The sequence below is a fragment of the Balaenoptera musculus genome, chromosome 20 (assembly GCF_009873245.2).
Source record: "Balaenoptera musculus isolate JJ_BM4_2016_0621 chromosome 20, mBalMus1.pri.v3, whole genome shotgun sequence".
NCBI classification, from domain to species: Eukaryota; Metazoa; Chordata; class Mammalia; order Artiodactyla; family Balaenopteridae; genus Balaenoptera; species Balaenoptera musculus.
Genome location: NC_045804.1, coordinates 6,258,820 through 6,277,659, shown reverse-complemented (window position 1 = coordinate 6,277,659; position 18,840 = coordinate 6,258,820). Strand labels below are relative to the sequence as shown.

The 18,840-nt window shown below is 50.0% G+C and overlaps 1 protein-coding gene across 1 annotated transcript; it reads right to left on the bottom strand.

Moving 5' to 3' along the window:
* Window positions 1-10,913: 10,913 nt before the first annotated feature.
* Window positions 10,914-13,128, bottom strand: LOC118886072 (cytochrome c oxidase subunit 5A, mitochondrial). The gene is made up of 2 exons (XM_036835239.1): window positions 12,979-13,128; window positions 10,914-11,448 (listed from the first exon to the last, which is right to left on the bottom strand). The coding sequence occupies exons 1-2, from the start codon at window positions 13,082-13,084 to the stop codon at window positions 11,096-11,098; spliced, it is 459 nt and encodes a 152-aa protein (XP_036691134.1). The 5' UTR covers window positions 13,085-13,128; the 3' UTR covers window positions 10,914-11,095.
* Between the last annotated feature and the right edge of the window lie 5,712 nt (window positions 13,129-18,840).

Here is an 18,840-nt window from a genome sequence, read left to right as displayed (position 1 = left end):
GCCTGGACACGTGGCAAGATGAAGGGAGAGGGAGACAAGGGCACCCCTCCCGACATCTTCTCAAAACCAAGTCGTTGCCCCTGGTGAGTGAAATTCAACATGAAACGCCATCAGCGCCCCAAGGACCGGTGTTAAGCTCGGCTACTTTAAAAAAACCAGACAAAGACGACCATTTTTACTTGTGCCTTCCTTCTTTTGCTGTCACATCAAAGCTATTTTATTGGTATATGTTTAAGAAATGTTTTTTAATCTCCCAAATTATAGCTTCTCTATATATTCTTGTCATTGTAAATTACACTGTGAGTCCCTGAGCCAATTTTTTTTTTTTTGCTGGTGGCAATTAAAAATTCCCCCCAGGGGCCTCTGCTGTGTCTTACCTGCACGCTTCCATCTCTGCTTTGGTCTCACTCCTGCCTCTGATTCTCCCCAAATCTGGCTTCCTGTAACCTGCAGAAACATCAGCTTCATTCTTCTCCTTATCCTGGGGACCGCTGTGACATTTCCACCACAGCTGTGGGGAGGGCAGGCCCCGCTAAGCAAACCCAAATCCTCAGGCTTTCCCAGGAGAAGTTTGACTCCCAGAGGCCCTTTGCCCTCCTGAGGACCGGGGCTCCCGCCTCTAGGGCACAGCTCTGGACTTGGTGGCCCTGGCCCCTCCTCTACCTGCAGGCAGCGCTAATTGGCTGGCACCCCGGCCGCTCTGTCGCATCACCCAGCCTCCCCAGCTATTGAGTCACTCGTACAGGGCCATTTGTTTGTGCTGGTTTCAGACAGACTAATGCCTTTAATGGCACATAATCATTTTTCAGAAGTCATTTGGTGTCACTAATCATCTCGGTAATACAGCACGATGGAACGCGTAATGACATTCGGAACAGGACAGATGGCAGTGCGATTCCTGGCTTCCCCCCTCTGATCTATATTTTACCCGTGCCGGTTGCTAGTGACACCAAGGGCTGTTAATAAACAATTGCCTTAAGGGTTTATTCCCCCTTGGGGGTTGGGAAGGGCCATGGGGCACCCATTATAAATAATTCCTGATGGAAGTGACGGTGGGAAGAGGAAAGGAAGCAGTTTTTAGCCAGTGATCCCCCCTCCACCCTGGGACATAAACCTGGCTCAGATCCATTTTGCTGGGCTTGGGCGGAGGCGGAGTGGGTGCCGGGAATGTGAGCTTCCAGTGGGAAAAAAGAGGCCCCCCGCAAGGAAGTGAAAGAAACACAAGTTTGTGAGAATTCTTGACCGGGAGGTTTTATTTATTTGTTTGTTCGTTTATTTATTTATTTTGGCAGCTCCGGGTCTTAGTTGCGGCATGCGGGATCTTTTAGTTGCAGCATGCAGACCCTTAGTTGCAGCATGCATGTGGGATCTAATTCCCCGACCAGGGATCGAACCCGGGCCCCCTGCATTGGGAGTGTGGAGTCTTACCCACTGGGCCACCAGGGAAGTCCCTTGACCAAAAGGTTTTAAGCTGGTTCTCTAGATCTGGAAAGATCCGTGGAGAAATGGGTCTTCACTGAGAGAGGTGAAGAGTGGCCTTTGAGGAGATGGGGAGGGATGGGCAGAGCCCCTTCTGGCCTTCTCCTGTCCCCCAAGGGCCTTGGGTCAGGGTGTGGGGCCAGAGTCAGTGTGCGGACCCTTCTGAGACCTTGAGGCACCCCTCCCATTCAAAGGGTCGCTTGGGGCTCTTGGAAGACTCAGAAGTCAGTCGGCTGCTGCCTGGGATTTCTACCCTGAAATGGTTCCACTGAGCTGCAAAGTAAATAGAATCAAGGGTCCCGTACCGGCCCCTGAGTGTGAGGGACCGAAGTATTTGCCAAAATCAGGTGGCTTCACTGACCCTCCCTTCCTGAGGACAAGTCTTTTGTGTAATGACTTAAAGGAGATAGCTTTTATCCTGATGACCGCCAGAGAGTAACTGCAAGATAAAATGCAGCAATTACAATAAATTGTAATGATGGGGGACAGGCTGATGCCACTTCAGGAGACCAGGGCACCGAGCGCTGGGGCCATGACAGCTGCCCCCACCATGGCAAGCGTCTTGGGTCCTGGCAGACAGCCTGTCCTCATTCTCTGGGTCCCGCCCTCATGAGCAGGGCTGTCCCGACGGGAGGGCTAAGCTCTCTTTCCATCGTTCTCTTTCCCACTTCCATCTCCTCCTTCGGGGTCTCCAGGGAGGACGCTGGCAAGTCTCCCTGGGCACCCTGCTAACGCGCTCTCAGATCGGGGGTACAGGCCAGGGAGAGCTGCGAAGGGTTTCGGGAGCTGGTAGACGGGGGCCCGGGGCACAGTGCAGGGGCGTGGTTAACAGCAGGCTTGTGAACGTCGGAGGGACCTCTCGCTCAGCAAGGGCGCAGCGCCGGGCAGGCGGCTAACCGCTCATTTATAAAAGGATGTTAATGACATCTCCCTGGCCGAGTATCACCGTGAAGATTAAATAAAACAATGCATGTGAAATGCTGAGCGCAAAGTAGGCCCTCATGCAACATTAATCATTACAGTTGCTGCCGTGGGCAGGTCTGGTGGCCCAGTGGAATGAGAGAGCCCCCGCCGGGGGGCGGGGACAACGGGAACTTGGATGCGGGTGGGCGAGTCCAGGAAGGAGCTTGCAGGGACAAGGCGGGCAGTGTCTGTGGCTATCGACAGTGGGGTTTCCTCTCTAGTCCTGCATCCCCCGGGCTGTGCTCCATCCCCCGTTGACATCACAGCAAGAAGACGTACCGAGCTTCAGTGGAAAGCCATCTGTTAGTAAGTGGGAAAGCCCCCCGGCGTCTTTGCGGTGGTTAATAATTTAGCTTAAGCTGCTGGATGAGAGCTGACCGGAGTTCTGACATCCATTTTAATAAAGTCCTTTCCTGCCCTCCTCAAGCTCAGGCCTGGGGGACCCTGGGCTCCAGTGAACCCTGAGTATCCCCGTCCGCCCCAGCCTCCGGCTCGCAGGTGAGGCAGGCGATGTGCGCAGACACACAGGGCCTGGTTCGGGGAGAGGTCTTAGAAACACACGCCTTGGAGCTGCTGGCTGGGACGCCTGACCTGGAGGCACCGGTTGTGTCTGGCCGACCTGCACCAAGGCCGGCTCAGGGGGCTGCCACAAAAACCAAAACAGCAGCAGTAATTGCCGTTTATTCTCTGCAGTTATTCTGTGCCCTGAGATGGGCTGAGGTCTTCTTTTAGATGATCTCCTGCAGTCCTCTCCTCGATCTTGAGAGATACACATCAGTGTTTTGTGTTTTTTTTTAACAACTTTATTGGAGTATAATTGCTTTACAATGGTGTGTTAGTTTCTGCTTTATAACACAGTGAATCAGCTATACATATACATATGTCCCCATATCTCCTCCCTCTTGCGTCTCCCTCCCATCCTCCCACATCAGTGTTTAATAGACAAGGAAACTGGGTCTCAGAAAAGTAAAGTCATCTGCCTAGCTCATAAGTGGTAGAACAGGGATCCAACATGGTGTTTGAATCCAAAATTCCTGTGCTTTATTACATTGGTGAGATGAAGCTTTTTTTCTCTGTCAAATAAGAACTGAGACTGGATTTGTGGAATCCTCTTTCCCTCCCTTCCCCAGCCCCTCCCTCCTTCCCTCTCTCCATCCCATACCCCTTTCTTCTATTAAATATTGCTCCATTGCTTTTTATTAAACTCTTCTGGGGGCAGAGAGAACACATATGTCTGGGACACCTTCCTGCCCAGTGGATGTGCTGCCTGGGACCTCCCAAGAGGAAATGATCTGAGACCCCTGCCTCAGATGCTCCATTTAGGGATACCCTTCGACGGCTCAGGCCAAGAAGGGGAGTGTGACGGGGTAGTCAGTGCTCGGAGAAAGCTGGCAGAATCCCAGGAGCCCAAGCCCCTAAGTAGAGTTTCAGGAAGCCACCCTTGCTTCTCCCCCTGGGGACATGTAAATTGGCAAATTGTTGCTTATACTGGGATTCTGCAACTGTATCCACAGCTGTTCATGGGAGGCTGTGAAGTGGGTGTTGTCTTTCCCAGCAGGATGGCCCGTCTCAGGGCGGTGCTGCCTGGAGCAGCAGGTGGGAGAAAAGTCCTGACGGTTGTACCTGGAACGCTGGCCCCTCCCCCTCCCTGCCCTTCCCTCCCTCTTCCTGTTTTTATGGCCCAAGTACGCATGATGGAGACTGGACGTCAGGGGGCAGCAGGCCTCGGGGATAACTATAATTCCCCGCAGGCAGTGGTTGGCATGTCTGTCTAGTAAAACCTGCAATTTGATTGTTTCAAGAGCACAAACCAGGAAAACACATCTCTGATCGCCTCTTTTTTCTGCTTCATGATGTCAGTTCCCCACCGTCTTACGGCTGGCTGAGTTTCTTCCTCCTTACACACACCAGAAGGACCATTCTTCCAGGGTCACACGCCCACGGAACGTGGTGTTTCAGCATCAGGTGAAAGAAAGCCTGGGGTGCTCATCCAGCAAGGTGGATAGACGGAGGGTCCCAGACAGGAGTCCCCCGGGTGCAGAACTGTGTGTGGATACCTGGTACCCCAGCACACTGCACGTTGCCTGGGCCCTGGAAGGGGCCCCAGGAATTGCTTGTTCAAGAAACTCTAACTGGAGATCACAGCACCTGCCTCCGAGTTTTTTCTGAGGGTTAAGTGAAATAACACACGTTCAAGTGTTTGGCTTAGGGTAGGTAAGAGCCCATGGTACACGCATGGACCCTACAAACAACCCATGGGATGTCCACTCAGTGGAATGCTACTGAGCACTAAAACGGAACAAACTATTGCACATGAAACCGCCTGGATACATCATTTTTTTTAAAAGGGAATTTATCACATTCATTCTCTTTTTTTTAAAATAAATTTATTTATTTTTGGCCGCGTTGGGTCTTTTTTGCTGTGCGCAGGCTTTCTCTAGTTGCGGCAAGCAGGGGCTACTCTTCATCGCGGTGCGTGGGCTTCTCATTGCAGTGGCTTCTCTTGTTGCGGAGCACGGGCTCTGGGTGCACGGGCTTCAGTAGTTGCAGCACGTGGGCTCAGTAGTTGTGGCTCACAGGTTCTAGAGAGCACGCTCAGTAGCTGTGGTTCACGGGCTTAGTTGCTCCGCGGCATGTGGGATCTTTCCGGACCAGGGCTCGAACCCGTGTCCCCTGCATTGGCAGGCAGATTCTCAACCACTGCGCCACCAGGGAAGTCCCATCATTCTTTTTTTCGTAATTGAAGTTTAGTTGATTTACAATATTGTGTTTCAGGTATATAACAAAGTGATTCAGTTATATATATATATTCAGACATATATACATATTCAGATTCTTTTCCATTATAGGTTATTATAAGATATTGAATATGGTTCCCTGTGCTATACAGTAAATCCTTGTTGTTTATCTATTTTATATATAGTGATGTATACCTGTTACGCCAGCTTTCTTTTGATTTCCATTTGCATGGAATATCTTTTTCCATCCCTTCACTTGCAGTCTGTATGTGTCCCTAGGTCTGAAGTGGGTCTCTTGTAGGCAGCATATATATGGGTCTTGTTTTTGTATCCATTCAGCGAGCCTGTGTCTTTGGTTGGAGCATTTAATCCATTCACGTTTAAGGTAATTATTGATATGTATGTTCCTATGACCATTTTCTTAATTGTTATGGGTTTGTTTTTGTAGGCCCTTTTCTTCTCTTGTGTTTCCCACTTAGAGAAGTTCCTTTAGCATTTGTTGTAGAGATGGTTTGGTGGTGCTGAATTCTCTTAGCTTTTGCTTGTCTGTAAAGCTTTTGATTTCTCTGTTGAATCTGAATGAGATCCTTGCCTGGTAGAGTAATCTTGGTTGTAGGTTCTTCCCTTTCATCACTTTAAATATATAGTGCCACTCCCTTCTGGCTTGTAGAGTTTCTGTTGAGAAATCAGCTGTTAACCTTATGAGAGTTCCCTTGTATGTTATTTGTCGTTTTTCCCTTGCTGCTTTCAATAATTTTTCTTTGTCTTTAATTTTTGTCAATTTGATTACTATGTGTCTCAGCGTGTTTCTCCTTGGGTTTATCCTGCCTGGGACTCTCTGCACTTCCTGGACTTAGGTGGCTATTTCCTTTCCCATGTTAGGGAAGTTTTCGACTAGAATCTCTTCAAATATTTTCTCGGGTCCTTTCTCTCTCTCTTCTCCTTCTGGGACCCCTATAATGTGAATGTTGTTGCATTTAATGTTGTCCCAGAGGTCTCTTAGGCTGTCTTCATTTCTTTTCATTCTTTTTTCTTTATTCTGTTCCACAGCAGTGAATTCCACCATTCTGTCTTCCAGGTCACTTATCCGTTCTTCTGCCTCAGTTATTCTGCTATTGATTCCTTTTAGTGTATTTTTCATTTCAGTTATTGTATTGTTCATCTCTGTTTGTTTATTCTTTAATTCTTCTAGGTCTTTGTTAAACATTTCTTGCATCTTCTCGATCTTTGCCTCCATTCTTTTTCCAAGGTCCTGGATCATCTTCACTATCATTATTCTGAATTCTTTTTCTGGAAGGTTGCCTACCTCCACTTCATTTAGTTGTTTTTCTGGGGTTTTATCTTGTTCCTTCATCTGGTACATAGCCCTCTGCCTTTTCATCTTGTCTATCTTTCTGTGAATGTCAGTGATGTGTATCTGTTAACCCCATACTCATAATTTATCCCTCGCCCCCTTCCCCCTTTGGTAATCATGAGTTTGTTTTCTATGTCTGTGAGTCTGTTTCTGTCTTGTAAATAAATTAATTTGTATTATTTTTTAGATTCCACATATAAGTGATATCATATGTGTCTTTCTCTGCCTGACTTACTTCACTCAGTATGATGATCTCTAGGTCCATCCATGTTGCTGCAAATGGCATCATTTCATTCTTTTTTTAAAGGCTGAGTAATAGTCCATTGTATATATGTATCACATCTTCTTTATGCATGGATTCATCTTAAAGGCAGGTTACTAAGTGAAAGAAACTGGACTCAAAGGTGACCCAGTGTATATAATGCTGGAAAAGGCCGAGCTGTAGGGAAAGAGGACAGATCAGTGGTGGCCAGGGGCTGGGAGAGGGAGGATAGGATGACACAAGGGGCATGAGGGAACTTTTCGGGGTGATGGAACCATTCTGCATCTCAAATGTGATGGCTCTATGACTTTATGCATTTGTTAAAACTCCCAGAGCCATTACTTTTTAAAAGGGTCAGTTTTACCATATGGAAATCATATCTTTTTTTAAAAAAAAATATTTATTTATTTATTTTGGCTGCACACAGGGTCTTAGTTGCAGTATGAGGGATCTTTAGTTGCGGCACGCGGGATCTAGCTCCCTGACCAGGGATTGAACCCGGCCCCCATGCATTGGGAGCACAGAGTCTTAACCACTGGACCACCAGGGAAGTCCCGGAAATCATATCTTAATTAAAGGAAATGAAAGAAAAAAAAAATCTACAGACCCTGAATGATGGAAAACCGAAAAGAGCCTCTCTGGCCTTCAGAGGGCTCGTGAAGTCCGCTGCGTCCTGATTTCTCTCATTCCCTTCTGCTTGGAAGCTACGGGGGGCGTTGGCATTTCCTGCAGATGGGGAGGAGTCCAGGACCCTGGCTCAGCTGAATACTTCTCTGGGGAAACGTAGCCAAAGTGGAAAATTCACACCCGGATATCTGAGTGTTGGCTAATGGGGACCCAATGGTTCATGTCCAGGAAATAACTAATGACATCAATCTCATTGGTTTAAGAAAGCCAGAGCCCATCGGGGGGGGAGTGGGGGAGCGCAGTGGAGGACATCAGCTAACGTGGAGTCCGTGCTGGGGGTGCAGTCCTCTTCTGACGGATGCTTCAGTCAAGTGGCAAACCCACGGGCGGAAAATTGCCTCCTGGGATGGGACAGTTGCAGTTCCGCAGGCGGCAAAGGTCCTGTTAGTACCTCCATCATTTAGCAATATAGACGCAGGTAATTTGCTTCACTCTTCGGAGGCAAAGTTAAACGACTCATCATTATCTTATTAATGCAATCAGGGGCTGAAAATGCAGCTCGCCTGGCATTTCGCCTGGGCAGCCTTTTCTGGAGGGGTCACATGTTCACGGCCTCTCCAGCTCACTTCCTTGACAGTTTCTCTCCCTTCCCAAAAGCTCACGCTTTGTTCCCCTGCCTCCCTGGGCCACCGGGCAGGTGCTTACCCAGAGTGACATTCTACAGCTGTGCATGTCAGGGCTTGGAGAGGGGTGCATTCAGTTGCAAGTAACAACATCCAGCCGGAAGTGACTTAAATCAGAAGGTCTTCTTTTTCCTTACACAAGCCCGTGGAGGTGAGTGCTCTGGGGTTACTTCAGCTTCACAGTCATGCCAGGGCTCTGGTCGGCCTCTTTGAGGTTTTCTCAGCCTTCCCGTTTCATCGAAGGATGGCGGCAGCAGCTCCAAGCCTCACCTGTTCATCCATCCATGTTCAAAGGTAGCAAGCAAGAGCTTCCTTTGCCTCTCTCTGTCTTTCTGTCTCTCTGTCTCTCTCCCTGCTCCCTCTTAAGACAGAAAGCAGGACAATCTTTCCCAGAGATCCCCAAACGGATTCCTTCATTGACCAGGACTGGTCACGTGTCCGTGTCCGAGCTGTAAGGAGGCAGGGAAATGAGTCCCTGGTGATTTCAGCATCTACAGCAGGAGGTGGGCTTTGCAGGAAGAGGATGGGAGGACGGCTGATGAGCAGCCGGTGGGCAGTTGTCACCAAGAGGTTCAACACGTTGCCCAAGACCGTCATCTAAGCAGCGGCTGGTGGGGGGTCTGTGTTTGCCCCCAGAGCCCATTCTCTGAACCCTTAAGCCCAACTGCAGAGTCTTTCTCTGGGTGATGGGGAGTGTATGAAGAGCAAGAATCAGCCTCCGCACTTTGGAGCCCAAAAATCTACTGAGGGAGAATGCCATGCATATAGTAAAAAAAAAAAAAAAAAAAATAGACCTCAACACTCTTACAAACCAATGTTCCCAATAAGCCCAACCTCAAAGAAACTCCCAAAGTACTAATATCTTTTAAATTTACTATGATCAGGGTACCAGATGTCTGATATTAGGGGCTTTCTCTTTTCAGCGGGAAAATGTCCCGAGTTCACACTTTTGAGTGAGATCTTCCTCCGCTGTGTCCCAAGCCCTGTTCCCTATGCTCAGCTTCTGGCCTCTTACAAGGAGCCAGTCTCCTTTCTCCAGCCTCATCACTCCATTGATTTGGAAGGTTAAAAACAAACGAAATGAAACAAAACTTGTGAAACCAGGGAAATTACATTTTCACACCCTATGACCTCAGAAGCTCTGGGTTGGGGACCCAAATAGCTTTTCTCTCCTTTCTTAGGTGATTGAGTCTCAACACATAGTCCAGTGGGACGGTCCGCCACATTCAGAGGGCATCTCCTTTTATATTTTCTGGTTTGGCCTCTCCGACAGACAAAATTGCTGAAAGAAAAGTGATAACCCACCTCTGTGACAGTGAGAGCCTGCCTGGGACAGCAGGCCTGGCTTCTGGGACTCTCCTAGCACCACTCCCTTGTCAACCTGGCCCCTCACCTGCTGGGGTGCTGCCTCTGGCTTCTGGTAGACCATCAACCCCAGCATCGTGGGACCCCGCAGCAGCCAAGCCAGACCCGTCTCCTGACGGCTTAGGAGCATGGACGTCACCTTCTGTTTAGTGAAGCAGCAGGCATGTCCTCAGAACCTATTGCCCTGTGTCCCCTCCCTAAGAGAGCCCAGCCGCTGTGCTTTTCTGATTCTGTCTTCGTTTCTCCCTGCTCTTTTCAGATTGCTTTGGTTCCTATAAGCTATGCCTGATTTGGAAGGGAAAAAGCAAGAAGCAAAACTTGTGAAACCAGAAACATTAATTTTTCACGCTACGCTACATCAGAAGCTCCGGACTGGGGGCCTTCTCAGGCCCTTTCTCCCTTAGGGAGCGAAGCCCTGGGGCTTCCCTTGAGACTCAGAGGGTGTGTCCTTGCATATTTCCAGCCTCTGACTCCCCATCAGATGAGATAGCTGAGGGCCTTACCGTCATGTAGGGGGCATCACTGCGCAGGTGGGATGCTGAAGGGTGACTGGTCACAGAGGCATGAGTGTTACTGAGCTTTAGGCAGCTTTGAGGAAGGAAAGAAGAACAGATGGGACAAGACGGGAAGTCAGGAAAAGGAGAGGAAAGAGAGCAAACTGTTTATTTAAGTTCTTTGCACACCTCCGAAGAAAGCACTTTTGCTCCACTTCCAGGTGATAACAGAGAGACGAGAGAGGTTAAGTAACTTTCCAGAAATCACACAGCTGGTAAGAGGCAGAGCTGGAGGATCTGAAGCCACCTGCATGTAACTCCAGCGCCCTGGGATCCAGGTGGGCAGTGTGGCCCAATGGTCTGGGCCAGAAGGAGGCGGGGCGTGCTGGATCCCCACTGTGTCTCAGCCCTCCGCTTAGCTACAGCAGGCCTCGGTTTCCCCACCTGTGCAGAACTGGCCTGAGCTTGTTTCTGGCTGCCACTCGCAGTGGGAGGGGCTTCCTCCCTGCTCCGTGGGGGCCACACGGGGCTGGATCCTTCTGGTCACATGATGCGGGTCCCTCGGCCTTGGGGACCGGGGCTGGGCTGCTCCCACTGGGCGGGCTGCAGGCACGCGTAGGAAAGCACTGGCCAGCCCTCCAGGGAGTGTGGCCACTCTGGGGACTTTGCAGCAGCCTGTGAGATATCTGGGTGTGGAATCTGCACCCATTCCCTGTATTACAGCTTCTTCCTCTTCTTTCTTTGCACTGGCTTCTGATGCTCTCTCCCTTCCCCCTTCCTCTCACCCCAGGAAAAGGGTGGGCTGCTCAGGGAGAGGGTGGAGTGAGTGCCTTTGTCACACACAGTCTGGCCGCATTCTGTCCAGAGAGGGCCAGACCTCTAAGTAGAGTGGCCACGGCTCAGACCCGGTCTCCTCCTTTTTTTTTTTTTTTTTTTTTTTTTTTTTTTTTTTTTTTTTCAGTTCAAACTCATTTCCCTTTTATTAAAGTCCAAGTTACATTACATGGTTTGGTACTCAACAAAGGAAAACTTGTTCAAATAAGGTAATATGTTTTCATCAGTATTTCCAGGTGATTGTTTACAATCAAGTAGCATTATCAATAAATCCTTAGGAAGCCCATCCATGGGGTTTACACTTTGTCAAGGCCCAGTTCCTCTGGAGTGGAGATTCCCAGTTCATTTAAAGTTGGTCTAAGTTCCTGGATGACATAGGGGTAGATTTCCTTATGAGGTCCTGCTTTGTCCTTAACAACCTCTAGGATGCGAACTGCACTAGCAAAATCATTTAAGCGTCTGCATGCCCGCAAAGCAGCATCAATGATTTTGGGTTCTGGAACCAGGTCATAGCCAACAAGGGTGTTCATCCCTTTACGCAATTCCCAAGCATCAATATCTGGCTTATTGAAGTATGTCACCCAGCGAGCATCAAACTCCTCATCTGTCTCATGTGACCCATGGGAGTAGCAGCGAATTGACTGGATAGCTTTGGGTTTTAGGAGGCAGCGGAGCCTAGTGGTCAGATGCTTCTAGGCTCTTCACTCTCCCACTGTTTGGCCCTACAGCAAACTTGAGGCCCCTCAGGTAACCCCTCCAGAGCTCTTTCACTTGACCTTGGATAGCCTCATCCAAGAATCTTAGTCCTTTCTGACTTTTAATTGCATAAAACCTCTTCATCTCATATTGATAACAAACCTCACCTATAATATGCAAAAATGAAATGCACTATAAAAAAGCAAATATGTATTAAGCATTTGTGCCAGGAAAGGTGCTAAGAGTTACATTATCTCAGTTAAACCTCACAACTACTAAATATTATCCCAATTTTACAGATGAGGCAACTGAGTCTTAAGGTTTAGTTAATAAGTCCATGGTCACACAGCTAGAAAGTAGCTGACACAAATGTAACCAAGACTGCCTCCTTGTGGCAAATATTTAGGTTTATAGGACAACACCTAAAATAAAGCTTTTTATGAATTATACTAAAGAGGGTGACTAGAGTGCCTAGAAGATAAATCACTATGTCCAAACTTACTAACAGTTTGAGTTCACGTGTTTAAATACGCATGCTTAGGGGCCAAATTTCATAATGTCGCATATACTACCACCATGGACCAAAATCAAAGTGCAGTTAAAATAATTAAAAGTTCCGTGCTGGACACAAAGTTTCCCGGAACACATATAAGGGGAAGGCAAAATAAGAGACAGCAATCAGCAGACCATCTCATACTCCAACAATCAGGCTTCTAACCGGAAGCCAAAAATAATGCTTCCCCATGTTTGTAGAAGCCAGTATTCCTGGGTCTGTGGTACCCAATTTTCGAAAGAGTAATATTCTTATCATAAGACCTATCAACAGTCAGGCTTTCTTCCAGACCTCAGGAAACAACCACACACGTCGATCTATCGTGAAAATGGAAGAATTAGAACGTGGCACAGCAGTCTCTAAAAATAGCAGAATGGTCTGAGAAAGTGACAAAGCGCTAACCGAGAAATGTCGGATGAAGCGACTATACTGCGTTCCACACGGAAGTATAACGCATTCTCGGAAGAAGCTGGGGGCGGCGGTGCCGGGGTCCCCGGAGGGACCATCCCCCCCCGCCCCTACCCTGAGCTCAATGTCACCTTCGCCGAAGCGCTGCAGGCCGGCGGTGGCCACTCCCAGTCATGTGGCCGCGGGGTCAGCGCCGGGGCAAGGTCACGGCCCGGGGACCGAAGGGATTCGGTGGGCGCTGGAGGTGCGCTGCGCCCCCTCCGTTGCCCCCACAGCAGGTCCACACTTGACCCGTCCGCGGTGCCCGCACCAGGAAGTCACGCCGAGGGAGGCCCCGGGGGCGCGCCCTCGAGTCCTCCACAACTCGAGGCGGCGGAGAGAACGGCCAGCGGTCACCAGGTTCGGCCGCCGGCCCGCAGGGCAGGAGCTAGGCCTCTGGGCGAGCCTGCCCTCGCGTGGCGGCGGGGGCCCAGGTCACCGCAAGGACACGCGGGCGCGGACAGTGGCAGGCGGGGGCCTTACCGGCGGCGGGGCCGGGGGCCGGAGTGGGGTGCAGGAGGCCTCGAGGGCTGGTCCGGGCGACTGCGGCTGCTGCTACCGAGCAGCGGCGGACAGCGGCGCCTAGCATGACGGTGATGGCGGCGCGCAGGATAAGGCTGAGGAGAAGCCCCCGGTCTCCTCCTTCATCTCCCATCTGAAAAAAAGAAAAAGAGAGAGAGAGAGAGAGAGAGCGGAGACCCTAGAAGTCCCAGGGAAATTCCAACCCTGCTTAGGAAGACAAGGTTTCAAGTCATGTGACAGGTGTGGTCACATGACTTGTCTCAGTTTCAGCTTTCTGTCCCCCACCCCCTCCCCCTGCTGCCTGTGAGTCATCCTTGTGAGGCCTCCGCTCTCCATGGAGGAGGCTGTTGGGCTGCCAGAAATTCCATCCCTGAGTCATCTCACACTGCAGGAACTTTGTCATGACGTTCTGGCTTCCACACGGATTAGAGGCTCAGCAGGTCCAGCGAGCGAGCCCAGTCTGGCTAGTGGAGATTATTTTGGGTGGCTCGAGAAAGAGGGCCAAAGAGAATAACAGCTCACGTGTTGTGAGCACTGCTTAGATGCGAGAGGCTGGAATTTACATGGACAACCTCATTTAATTGTCCTAACCCTCTTAACTCTCTTATGAGGGCGGGTCTATTATTTAGCCCCATTTTACAGATGAGAAAGCTGAGGCACGGAGGGGCTAGGTAACCTGCCCGACATCACACAATTAGCAAGGAGTGAAGATGGGGTGTGAGCCCTGGTCTCCTGGTTCCTACCACCTGGCTTTTCTCATGATGCCTGTTTGCCTCTTTGAAAGCCCACGATTCCAACATTCAAAGCAGGTTCTCTACTTTCAGGCTGGAACAGTTCCCAGGGCACTGGTGCTTCCGTTGGCACCAGAACACACCCAACAGAAAACAGAGCACACCAAATGGATCTGATTTTGCCTAAACCTCAGCCTGCAAGGTTTAGGGGGGCACCTTAGGGAAAGATCAAAGCTGGGCCCGAGGCTCCCTTTCCTCTGGCTGTCTTCGCCCCACTTGATGAGGTGTGCAGTGTTAGGGTTTGACTTGGCTCCACAGAGCTGGTTTTAAAAAGGCATCTCACTCATAGCTATTCAGATTTCAGAAATAAATGCTCCTCACCACTGATCAGAATGCCTGGAGTCAACAGAGCCGGTGACACCTTAAGAAATGCACCCGATACTTAAGGCTTTCATCTTAATTATACATGTTCAAGTCACAGACAGAGTTCCTCCTTCTGGTGCCGAATATCAGAGCTGCCAAATCCAATTGAATCATCTCTTTTAAATGCATTTTGCAGTATGCGTTTCGCCGTTTTTCCCAATTTCCATTGTAAACGAGCACCAGAATTGTGCTGAGGGCCCTTTTCTTACAGGCTGCATTATTCAACAGCAAATGAAGAAAGGAAAATGCTTATTGCAAAAGAATTAAAAAATGGTCCTGGCTGTCCTCCCAGGTTTGGCTAGGACTGGATGTGGCCAGGCCCAGGGAAAGCTATGTTTGTTGGAGTGTTTCTGTCCTTCTACCCCAGGCAGGGACAGATGCAGGAAGCTGTTCCTTCTGGGGGGGGAAGCGTCCACTCTAAATGAGCTCCCTGGGCTGGGCGGGAAGGAATGCTGTGGACGTCAGCAGGCCTGTTGTCATTGTACCACCACTGTCATCGACATAGATGCCACAGGCTTTAACTTCTGCGGTACCCTGGCTCAGACGGACTGGGGAGATGCAGCTCCTGAATAACTCCCAGGGAATGATCTGACTGTCACGAGCAGTGCAGACGTCCAGTGCCCTTGTCCACCGGCTGTGCCCACTGGTTCTGCCTTCTCAGGAGTGGGGTGGGGTGGGTCGAGGGGCTCCCAGACTAAGGAGGGTGAAAGCAGCTGTTGGGAGAGAAGCAAGCCAGGAAACCAATGCCTGGAATTCTGCTGTGGTCTGTCTTCCGTTTCTTTGCTTCTTGTCTTCTTTTTGCTCAAACGGGCACTCCCTCTGTATTAGCACTCATCCTGGTTCTTTGTGCCTGCGTTGGACCTCTGCTTTCTCCTTTCTGCTCACTTTCATGCTTGTTGGTTTCACTTCAAGGCCAAGGCTCTGTGAGGTATCAGAGTAGAGGTTGTTGGGCCCATTTCACGGAGGGGAAGAGTATGCCTCTGGCTCAGACTGGTCTCTGGAGCCTGGTCGTCTGCAGCTGGATCCCAACCGTGGGCAAGTTACTTGACATCTCAGGAGGTGATCACTTCATGAGCGTGGAGTCCTTGTAATAGGATGAGTGCCCTTGAAAAAAGACCCAAGATAGCGCTGTTGCCCTCTTTCCACCATGCGTGGACACAGCGAGAAGTCAGCCACCCACAACCTGGAAGACGGCCCTCACCGGAACCTGACCACGATGACAGGTGGTGGTCTCAGACTTCCAGCCTCCAGAACTGTGAGAAATAAATTTATGTTGTTTGTAAGCTACCCAGTCTATGGCACTTTGTTATAGCAGCCTGAATTGACTAAAACAGTCAGTGAACATCTATTATATGCTAGGCATCCTATGTTGTTTAATCCACAACTTTTTTGGTTTAAGTCAGGGCACCCATTTTACAGGTGAGAAAAGTGAGGCTCTGAGACTTTAATGGACTTATAAAAGTTATGTAGTATGTAGCAGAATCAGGAATTGAACCAGCTTAAAAAAAAAAAAGAAAAAAGGAATTGAAGCTGCTCTGACTAATTCCATACTTAACCACTACAGGGCAGTCTCACAGAGCTATGTAGTTTAACTATTAAAGTTAAACTGGCTAATTCTACTAAGTTTGAACTTCTCCTAAACGGCCCCCACTCTGTCATTCTCTGCCCCCCTCCCCAGCTAAGGAAATTCCAGCCAGGGCTCAGGGTTTTAAACATTGGCAGGAGGATCTATTTACGTCTGTATTTTGAAATTTACAAGTAGTTTTGGATTTCCTGGGGTGGGTGGTCAGTTGCACAGAAAGGGTGACTGAGCCCAGGATTGTAGTTTTTTGAGGGATCTGTGACTTCCATCTTTCACCTCCGATGGGACCACCCAGAGCCTTGCACGCGGCCGGGTCTCAATGTGTCCATCAAAGGATCAAATGTAGTAGTCGCAGCCGCCCAGACTTGGGGGAGCCCTCTGAAACACCCTCAGTCCTGCCCCAGAAGCAGCAGGCGAGGCCAGCTACATAATTTGTAGAGCCTGGTTCAAAATAAAAATAAAAACGCAGAGCTCCTTGCACTAAAAGCAGAGGAAAAGCTTTTTCCTTCCTATCAGGATGTTTTTCTTTGCTCTATAATGTTGCACTCCCTCAGTGTGGGAATACTTGCAGGGTGAGTGCAGATGCTGACAGATGTTTAGGGCCCGACCCCACAGTTCAGAGCGTGGGGTGCACACACCGGGCCCTGGCCCCCTGCCACCCAGGCTCCCACCAGGGATGGGAGGGGATGGGAGAGTGGGCGGCTGAGAATCACCCCCAGGGAGCTGTGGAAGCAGAGGGGCCTCCACACCGCCCACCCCCACTCCCCCAACCCCAGCCCATACCACGCATGCTCCTTTGTTCCATCAGACTTCACTTACAAATGGCAAGTTCAAAGATAAACGTATTAAGAATTTTGAGAAGGGCCCTTCCAAGCATGGAGCCCCATGTGACTCCGCTGATCACACGTCCAAGAAGCTGGTCTTGACAGCGAGTCTTGGAGCGCATGTGCTTCTGCAGATGCAAACACACTGCCCTTTCTCCCCGGCCACTTGCTGGCAGTTGGCATTTCTTTGCCTGGGCAAGATTCCCTGGGTGACGCCCACTGGCTCAGTGCCCAGGAGATTCAGTCTCCTGTCTGTTGGAGGTGCAGCTATCTCCAGGCAACACGCCCGTCCCCCCAGGTGCCTCCTCCCCCCTCCCTGGTTCTGCCCAGGCCTGGGGCTCCTTTAACTGGAGCGTCAGCAACCAAGGCAGCGGGACTGCCTGATGCTACATCGCGTTTGCTTTGTGCGGGGTTGCGGCGGGGGGAGGGTTGGGGATGAGTGGATAAAGGTGCTAATAAGACAGAGTGCTAATTAATTGTGGCAAGCTCTATAGATTTAGTGGTTTAATGCTGAAAGGAAAAGACATTTATGGTTTTCTTCCTTCCGCCAGCCCTCCTCTACAATTATTTCATCTGCTGAAGAAAATGTGCAGATCACTACTAATTGTTAAATCTGATCGTCATTAGCCTGCAAGCTCCAAGCTGCCTGCTCAGCACATCCCTAGCTCCTGATCCGCACCATCAAATTCAGGGAGGGGAACGGTGGACATGACAAAGGGGAGGAGCGATGACCCCGCTTTCTCAGGGGATGGGAGAGGACCAGGTCTATACCCACAACATACCTCTTGCCATTTGCTGGCAAGAAGCCCTGACTCCTGCTTTCCTGTGCAAAATGCTACTTAAGACCCCAGTTCCTTTGTGTGTGTACTGGAAGCAGGGAATAATCACCTGTGAGAATGACCGGGAGATATGCACACACATCTAAATGGTGTTCCAAAGAGACTCTCATTCCGTTACAAGTTTAGTTGATGACTGAAGGGCCCAGGGTCCAGGTCAAGAGAATCCAGGTGTCCTCATGGTTTGGAGAGAACAGAGTCAAAGAAAATGAGCATAGGCTGCTTTTTGATTTGGTCAGGGCCCTGCAGGAAGCAGCTGGCACATTCACAGGGACCACTGAACACAGTCTAAGGAAGGACTGTTTTACAGGTAGAGCTAGGTGGGTGAGCCATGTTTCTGGTTTCTGTGAACCAGATGCTTCAACATCTGCCCTGCAGGCCTGGGCTGAACACATCACATTCCTGTCTGGATGATAGGCCTGGGTCACCTGGCCTTGGCCTCCTACTCCACCCCCTCTCCTGGGGGGCGAGTTCTCCTCCCTGGGGATATGATTTTTAAATGCAGACCAACCAATCCAGGACCCACACCCCCAACCACCTCTTTTACTGGGCTCTCCCATCCTCCCCCTCCAGGCCACTCTACACCTGCTTTAATCACTCCAGGAACAGGTGCCAGGTACCAGGCAACTCAGGATGGCGCCAGAGCCCACTAACATCCTTCAAACTAGCCATTCTTGCCCACATTTCTTCGTCCTTCCTCTGCCCTGTGACTCACCCTGGTGCTTCTCCACGTGGCCCTCCTGCGGAATGCCGTGTACCTCTCTCAGGATCTGTGAGTATAAGAAACTCTCTTGCCGATGGCAGTCATCTCCTGATCTGTTGACCTTACCATACCTAAATAATAATAAAAAACAATGAAAACAATAGGGCTAAGAGAAACAACAAAGAATACAGAGCTATCCAGGGAGAAGCCAGGAAGCCATCACTGCCTGCAGGTCTGAAGGGGCAAGAGGCAGGGGCCTCCGTAATAGATGCCAGCAAAAGAAGTCACTTTGGGAGAGGGTGCCTGACAGATGTGGTCGTAAGAAGAGGAACAGAGTTATTGTGAAGCTGCAGCCCTGCAGGCAGAGAGCGGGGGAAGAAACACCCCCGCTTGTCTCTCTTCCGGTCTCTCATCTCCAGCCGGGCCTCCCATTGGCTGAAGCCAAGCAGACACCTGAGAACAGCTCCTGGAGCCCCAGCAGGTAGAGAACTGATGTGTGGGGAGTGGAGTTGGATCAGAGATTATAGAACCTTCCTCAGCGAATGGCCTTGGAAATGGATGGGGTGATGTAGAGAACACTCTAGACTATAATGAGCCTCTATCTGGTGCCGGGCAGACAGATCCAGGACGGCTGGAGCTCAGGCTTGTCTAGCCCAGCACCTCTCAAACTGTACAGTATATGCACATCCCCCCAGGGATCTTGTTAAAATGCAGATTCTGACTC

Excerpts from the sequence above, each read along its gene's own strand:
- LOC118886072 (XM_036835239.1), bottom strand. The coding sequence starts at position 13,084 with ATGCTAGGCGCCGCTGTCCGCCGCTGCTCGGTAGCAGCAGCCGCAGTC. Across the intron at positions 11,449-12,978 it reads GGCCCCCGGCCCCGCCGCCG|CTATCCAGTCAATTCGCTGC; the intron begins GTAAGGCCCCCG and ends TAAAACCCAAAG.